Raw genomic sequence first — 8,556 nt, 5'->3', positions numbered from 1 at the left:
CTACACATTGTATTTTTTCAGTGAAATTAATTCCCCCACTTAACCTTCAGGTTTCCTTCTCCTGTTAGGAACTCTGAGTAGCCGGCGTCAGTAGCTAGCAGTCCTACAAACTGCATTGTGGGCCGCTGCAGAATGAATGCTTGTACAGCTTTATCTGTGACATGTTTTCTTCCAGAAATGTCCAAAGACACAAGGTTAGGCAAGATATCTTTCTGTTCCAGTAAACGAAGAGCTATGTCCGATGTGAATTGTTTGTCATCCGAAATATCAAGATGATTCAGGTATTTTAGTTCTCTTATAACATCCAGAATCTGCGTTGTGGTCATTTTCAAGCATTTCAGGTGGTGCATGGTCAAAGACTTGAGCCGGTCTTTGCAGGTGAGGAGTGCTGTTATGTCAGTGACGGAGGTGTTGGATATATCCAGACTTTCCAACCTGGGAAGTGAAGCAACATCTGCCAAGTCCTCATTGTAGAACAGCACGTTGGTGATGCTCAACGCGCGGAGCCCGGACAGCTGACTGAAACACCTCTCGTAGGGGTCTTCCAGAGAAAGAGTCAGTGAGTTCAGCACCAGGCACTGCAGATTCTGCTGGATCCACTTATTGCTGCCCAGTCCACTGATAATGTCTGTGATTGTTATATCTGCATTTACCCCTGTAGCATCGAGCTCCACCAGCTTGTGATGGCAGAAGGCTTTCCTGAAAGCCACGGCTGAGATTTTGGCTTTGCGGATACAGGCTCGTTTCAAGCGCATCTGGTTGCCTCGGAAGATGCCCACGGTTCCATCATTCAGAAGCCCTGTTGGAAAACAGCATCAGTGCTTGGTTCCAGTGTTACACAACACCACTTCAACATTAAGAACCCAAAGGGTACCAAGTGTTAGCAGAGAAGATTAATTACAAAGTAGTTTGCCTTGGATCATTATGACACCGATTCCAAAATCTTACATTAGAGATTCCACTTTGAAGACTATGACGTCATGTTTGGAAAATTCCAGGTTTAAGAATAGGACAGATAAATTAAGAAGCAGTAAATGCAAGTTACCTGTTTAGTTCAGAAAATGGTACACACTAAATAAATTATGGGTATGATTCAAAAACAATCAGACTGCTGCCCTCATTTGCTGTATTTTTCTCATTGAACTGGTTAGAAGTGTGCTAAAAACAGAATTTCAAAATTTCTCAGTGTGATTCTCCTTTGGCCACAGTTCCATTAACCTCAAGAATGCACCACCTATCAATGACCTATTCTCATCTTGCTTTAACTAAACAATCTAGCATTTGATTGAATTCATAAGTAGGATCAATACTAAATTAAGCTAATTAAGTCCTATATGAAGAAGGTAGGAGTGTTGCTCAGAAACAAGCTGAATGTGAGAAAGAAACCTAAGAAGTGATTCAAAGAATAGAAAGAGGAGGGCAAGGAAAGGGTGGGAAGGAGAAGAAGACAGCAGTGAAAAAAAGAAAAAGCAACAATCTTGTTTACTTTTTACTCTGCAGAAAGAAAGCCTAAGTAGCCTTTTCTTGCAAAACACTGGCAACATCCTAACTGAAACAATACATTGAGTTCCCTCCATGGAATTATCAAAAATGCATTGAATATACCAATATGAAATCTTAGTGTCTTATCAATAGAAGGATTACAAAAAGCCATGAGAAGGGTACAGTTGCACAAGCATCCACACAAAAGGAGTAGGAAGAACATGCCCTAATTTTGCTCTATAGGCTTATAAATGTCAACACTCCTGGCTTTTAATCTTGTATCTTCACGCATATTTAACAAAGAAAATTAAATAAAAATTCAATATATTTGAATAATAACATCATTGCCACTACAGTTTGGATTTAATTCATGGACTAGTAATTGCCTCTGTGACAAAGGCAAATTAATACTAAGATTTGCAGACCTTTCTAAGGAGCAAATGGTTCAGGCATTTCTGACCAAATAGTCAGGGGACTACTCTCCTCTTTTGTGGGGAAAGCAAAAATATGGCATGAAACAACTGGTATGCAGCAGAAAAAGTAAAAGCAATAAATACAATTATAGTTTAGTTAAAGTATCACTAAATTACTTCTTAATTTTTGCTTATCTCTTCATTTAAGGACCAAAGCTCTCTCCCTGGCCTACTTTAGCCACGCCATGTTTTCCTGCCACGCACTTTTTTCCATCCTGCACCCTGTGTGTTTGTGACATTTTGGTGTCTGGAAGTGTCTTCACCATTGCCAGCACTGGTAATAAGTTTCTGGTAATTCGGTTTCCTTGAATCTGATTTCTTGGGACTACTCTAAATAATTCCTTATCAGAAAGTAGTGTATACTAAAGATTAATTTTTTTTTGAGCTTATCTTTTTTTAGGACCATTCCTTTGTTATTTCTGACCAGAACAACTTGACAAAACCAGAACACCAGTACTTGCCCAGGAGGACCCAAATAAAATCTGCATGTATAGGATAGGGTATTTGGTCTGTTTACAGTAATTTTTCTAGTGTCATGTCTCATTTTTTAACAGAAGTCTCCAAGATTTCAAGGAACGGGTCTCTTACCTCTTCTCTAGCATACTCTGTACATTCATTTTTTCATGGTAAGACGTTTTATTATACAAATTTTATCATGCTTAAAGCAAGCAAACAAGAGGGCAGCCCTCTCCTCAGAGATATGCTGACAGAGAACCAGTAAGTCAGTACACAAAATATAAGAATACCATAAGGTGTTTATACTGCTCTAAAACTGAGTGCTTTCAAACAAATAATTCCATTTCAATAAAAGTGTTAAAAGAGATGAGAAACTTTTAATGAATCACAAGGTTATTTTCTAGCTTAATTACAAGGGCACACAGTAAAAAACATTCAATTAAATGCTCTTCAAGAGATATTGTTGCTAGTAGAATCAATTTTTTTGTTGTTGAAGTGATTGAAAGAAGATTAAAGAATGTTAAATTAAAGGAACATTAAAATCATAAACCAAGACAAAGAGCTTTCTATTTAGATTTGTGTGGCAATGCAGAGCTCAGCTGAAGCTGTGAAAAGCAAAAAGAACAAAAATTTTCTGTTAAGAGATTACAGAACAGTTTTAACAGCTGCAGCAGCAGATTCTACTACAAAATATAGCAGAACTGCACATTCTGGTGAAATATTTTCACTAATGACCCACAAATGATTGTTTTTACCATGAAATGCCATTGTCTGCAGCAGTCGATCAGCCACTTCTTGAGGGAACATTCCTGGCTCCTGCAAGCAAAACGTTCCATCTTGCCTTTCTGTGCAGAACTTCTCTAGGTTGGCAGTCAGGAAATTCAAACAGATATCAAGTAAAGAATACGGAGAAGCTTCCTCCTGTCATATGCAAAACACAATGAAACAAAGGAGATTTAGTCAAGTCATTCTTTCTATGAACCTTCCATTACTCTATAATGTCTTTTTTGTTAGTCTGGCAAATACTACAAGAGGAGATGTCTCCCTCAGAGGCACACAAAGTCAGGTCACACAATGAACAACCGGCCAAACTGATGGGAGCCTCCTTCCCCTGTCACCCCAGAACCATATCTAGTCACGTCTGCTGTGCTTGAACCCTACTTGTGTTCCCAGAGGAAGAAAAGCAATTGCTGAAAAATAATTTTAATTTATGTCTACTGGGAATTAATCAATCAAAACAGACTGAAAGACAACTTAAAAATCAAATTTTACTTCTGGATTTAAAATATTTCTTTTAATCTTTCATTTAAGTTAACCCATATTAGAAATTTACTACCAACCTAGGTAAGAAATGCAGATCCTGCGGATAAATTGCAGATATGGGAGCAATTTCTGATACTGAAACGGGCAGCTAGAGCTTCAGATCAAAAAAGGAAACCCAAAAAGAACTGGTTTAATTCCAAATTTTGTGCAGCAATAAACTAACATCTATTACAGTAATCCTCTTCCTCCTTCCAGGCGCTGTGCACCTGGGAATCATTTATAGCAGAAGTCTGGGTACAAAGGACAAGGCAGAATATAAACTTGATCTCTTCCCTCAGAGTTTGAGATTGTATACTGATACATGAAAATCTCAAAGGGTTTTTTTATTACATGTCTAATAATAACCTACTGTTTTCAGCCACACAGATTAATCAACATAAAGAATGACTCTCAGCAGTGTGAATCATCCTCAGCACCACACAAAAGAAGGCCGAGTGACTGGTACATACTCCCCCAGACAATATTGAAAATAACAGCATCAACTGTTGTCAGATCTCATCTGTAGGAAAAATAGTAGCTTCCCTTTTATACTGAAAGTTCTGGATCATTTCACCTTTCTTTCCCAGCTCATTTAACTTCTGTTGCTTCGCTTGCCTAATATGCTGATCACAGGAGTACTGAAATATGTAAAAGGTTATACAGAAGAAGTATAAATAAGTTTACAGAGATATGTCTTCTAAAATAAGGTGCACATATTTGAGGACTGGGAGGTACCACATTAGGGCAAAGATGGAATGGAGCCTATCTTTAATGAATCATGTACTGACAACAATTAGAGACTGCAGTTTAATAGCTCCTGAAGACTTAAGTACAGGCTTGGGAAAGAAATACTCCAAATTATTCAAATACAAGCTCTTTCTGCAGCTTTTGACATGCAACTTTCATTCCTTTAACTCAGTTTTGCTAAGTGCTTAAGTTTCATTATTTGTTTAAGCTTTATTATTACATTGTATTGATGCAAAAACAGGAGTTACTTTGTGATGCAACTTGCTCCCATACCAGAAACTTCAATTTTGGCTGCCTCCAATCTTAAGCTGATAAGAAAAGGAAGGACAGAATTTGGAATTGTGAATGTCTTTTGTTTCTTTGTAGTGTGCAACGATGCCTGATTATTTTAAAATAGTACATTTTTAATACGAAATGGGAATTTTTTTTTTTTTTAACTTGATATCAATACATATACCCAGGGCTTATATGACAGCTGATGAGTCAAACAAAAATCAGAATCCTTATTCAAAGGTGTACGAAAATCATTCCCACTGAAGCAAAGACATCCACATTTCCCATGAGATCTTGTGTTTCTAATTTGATGCTCAAAGATGACAAAACCAATACTGGCTCTCTTCATTCCTCCTGGAACTGTTCCTTCCTTTCTGCCAGAAAAGCTGAAACACTTTTATGTATCAGTGAGCAAACTTCAATGAGAATTTTTAGCCCTGCAGATAGGCCACTGGCATATGACTCAGAAAACTATTTTTTCAACCAGTACCTCTGAGTGGCCAATCTGTCCTTTGGAAATGCCGGTTTAATTTTTATATAATCCCTTTGGAAGTTCATACAAGGTATCTCCATACAATCAAGGAACAAAAACCACAAGCAGGGATCAATTACACTTGCAAACAACACAGTTCCATTTTTATTAACTCCACTCATTCCAGTCATAGGAGACATTTGTAATATTTCTTCAACTTGCTGCCAAAAAACTGAGAAAACACCTCAAACAAAGGCTCCTGAGATAACCTGGGCAGACAAGCAAAATGTTTTTATCTGTATCTAATAAAGTCCAGTGACAAGCATCCTAAAAACAATTTCCTAGACTGTCTGCTACTGAAATAGAACAGCTCAAACGCAGTCTGGAAGCCTTTTATGTGAGCTGGAGGCATTCCTTTTCTCACTTTTCTTTACTTAAAGACAATATTGCCCAGTTAAAGTTGTATTTAAGCTCTTAGAAGGTCAGAATTTAAGTGGTTCCTTTCTCTAGCTCTGCTTTTGAATGTCGGGTTGAAGACAAACATGGCATTTGTTTTCAGATCACTTTCTGTCTAATGAGATACTACACATGTGTGTCAACCATTGCACAGTGTTTAAATTTTAATTTTTTTTTTAATTTAATAAACATCACTCAGCAGTTTTTGAGTGGAACTTTCATTATGGTAGTTTACTTTTTCATAGTCATCTTAATTATCTGATACTTCAATTAACCTCATAGTTTCTTTCATTCCATCAAATTAACTGAGTAGCCAGGAAACAAATACAAAAATTAATTCCCCAAAATACAGAATTATGCATTACAGGATGCAAGCTGGGGTGCCTTCATTAACTAAAACATATATTATGAGAATAATGTGACACATCTAAAACCTAGCTAGTTTATGGAACAGCATAAAAAGTAGAATAATTGCATTTAGATGGGCTTTTAAAGGCTTATTTAAATTAATTATTTTTTGAAAAAAACCTTTTTAAGTGCTCAGTATAATCAAGGCAAACCAAAAGTGTGCAGGGGAGTGGGGTAAACTGCCTGGCTACCAGCCTCTAACAGTAATCCAATACAGAGGTGAACTGAAATGCAAAACCTGCTTCAACTTGATGTTCCCAGTTCAGCTTGAGCTCACGCCAGGGCAGCTGGAAAGGTTCTCCCAAAGAACGCTATCCTCCACACTTTCTTTTGAGAACTCTATGAATCAGCTTTAAATACCACTAGAATATATTTAACACATATTTTAAAGTGCAGTCAAAAGGCAAAAAGAGCTTAAGGCAACATATTAAAGCACCGGGAATAAGTTAGAGATTCTTAAACCCAACATTACAAGCCTAGATTAACTAGCTGAGTGTGAGTATCAAAACAAAATCCTGTTCCTCTGGGGAAGCATCACCAGGCAAGCACCTGCTTATATAACAATACCTAAAAAGAAATAAGAAACAGTTGTTTCAGTTGTGACAGTTGCTGTTTTCTGTCAGTAATTACAATCTAGCTTTCCAAAAAAAAAAAATAAATAAACAAAACCCCTAAATTCCACTGCCTTTTTCATTACAGGGGTTGTGATCCTACCAACTCCAGCCTGACAGATTCAGTTCCTACAGGCTCTGGCTCTCAGGCTCATTAAAAACCAAATCTTTTTTTTTTTTCTTCCCCCATCAGTAGTGTTTTGTTTTGGTTGGTTCTTTTCACCCTCAGTAAGCCAGTATGTAACACTGGAAAACAGATACCAATTTTATCTCTAACAGAACCATGTCTATGATGTGCTCCCCAGCTTTTACACCCAATTGCAAACTCAGTATGACAAACCCCAAACATGCAAAGTCTCTGTAAGCCAGACCCACCTGCTTTTCCCTCTCTGAATTCTCAAAGGAGGAGATGGGTACAGGGTTAGGGACTTTTCAATTTGTGGCAGTCATTTCTCCCAAAACATTAGCAGAAAAATAAGAGGTAATTTAGAGCCTCAGTCTCTGGTTTGGATGTACCATGTTTCCCAGCTGTTTTCCACCTCTCCACAGCCCCAAAACTTTACTAACTTTCTTAAAATGAACATTCTTAAAACAATTAAGAAATAGCAACTCAAGCAACAGCCATCAAAATTCTTCTGAGTGCTAATAATGGAAAGGCAGTGAAAAATAAACTGTTTCATGATTTATGCTACTAAGAAAGCTTTATGGTTATCCTATTTAAATTAAGTTAAATGGAATTAAACTGAAGTAGGTGATTTACTAGCCAGACTCAAGGAAGGATTATGCTCAAAACTCCAATTTAATATTAACTATTCTGGCACAAGAAGTGGGAACATACTGATTAAAGCTGCTACAGATACGAAGTCAGCAGCGATCACAAGAGGTCTAAAATTAAATAGTATCACATGAAAATGACATAGTAAGGCCACTTATTTCAAGATTAATATTAAGAACTTCAGATACGAGTTCATCAATTAGGAATGATAGAGAGTGGAATGAGAGTGGTGTGCTGAACCACAAGAAAACAAGGTGAAGCAGTGAAAGAAGATGCCAGGAGAAGCATTAAATAAAAAAGTAAGGAACGATTATGTCACTTTCAAGACACTTGGGAGATCTCACAGGGGTACTTATGTTAAGAGATACCTTCATCATTTCAGTTTAAACATAACAGCTACTAAAATGCTCTGGGGAGGAAAAGCACGTTGGGAATAGGACATAAACCCAGCTTTTCTTAGCTAGAAGATCAAAAGGTGAGAGATACAAATGCTACCTATAAATAAATACAGCACAGCGAATATAAACTACAGACGGAAAAAAGCCGTTAAGGAGAAGCACACTGCGAGCATAGCAAAAAGGTACATAGAAATGCCATGGACTGGACGTTTTGCCATAAATTTAGACACCAGTACACAGTTAAACAATGAAATTCTACCCTAGTTCACTGATTAGAACAGCCGGCACAAAATGTACCTACTTCAAAAATAATGATACATAACTTCATTAGGGGATTGACCGAAATGAGGCTTTTAACGACAATAGATGAGACTAGATCGCCCAGGAAGCTCCTGTTAGTCCTTGAAAAGCAAATATGCACACTCATGTCTGGAGCAGAGGAGCAATCCAAACAGCTCCCATATGTTCTGCTCCGGCCTGTCTAGAGCAGGGAAAGGCTGTTCTTTTGGCAGCTCCGTGCTGGAAGAGCTCAGCGAGGCCCACGCACCGTGCCTTGGCACGGCTTCCTCCAGACGGACCCTGGACAAAGCAATTCCCAGTGGGAAGGTGCTGCAGGGGGGCCGGAGAAGGCAGGAGGAGGCACAGGCGGCTGGGCTGTGCTGCGCCGCGGTGCCCTCACGCCGGCCGGCCGGCCGAGGGGCTC

The 8,556-nt window shown here is 38.2% G+C and overlaps 1 protein-coding gene across 2 annotated transcripts in view; it reads right to left on the bottom strand.

Annotated features, from left to right (window-relative positions):
* Positions 1 to 8,196, bottom strand: part of LOC103615038 (protein zyg-11 homolog B) — a 19,201-nt gene extending 11,005 nt beyond the window's left edge. The window contains exons 1-3 of one of the 2 annotated variants that reach the window (XM_017733473.1): positions 8,155 to 8,196; positions 3,167 to 3,332; positions 45 to 799 (exon numbers count right to left, since the gene is read on the bottom strand). In XM_017733473.1, coding sequence (XP_017588962.1) covers positions 45 to 799; positions 3,167 to 3,332; positions 8,155 to 8,181 — 948 coding nt within the window. In that variant the 5' untranslated portion in view covers positions 8,182 to 8,196. Of the gene's footprint in view, positions 1 to 44; positions 800 to 3,166; positions 3,333 to 4,287; positions 4,321 to 8,154 lie in introns of those variants that run through there. The other variant, XM_017733474.1, reaches the window with a different exon arrangement.
* Positions 8,197 to 8,556: the final 360 nt, after the last annotated feature.

The sequence above is a fragment of the Corvus brachyrhynchos genome, unplaced genomic scaffold (assembly GCF_000691975.1).
Source record: "Corvus brachyrhynchos isolate BGI_N302 unplaced genomic scaffold, ASM69197v1 scaffold34, whole genome shotgun sequence".
NCBI lineage: Eukaryota > Metazoa > Chordata > Aves > Passeriformes > Corvidae > Corvus > Corvus brachyrhynchos.
The sequence above is the reverse complement of the archived record's forward strand: the minus strand, read 5'-3'. Positions and strand labels throughout refer to the sequence as shown.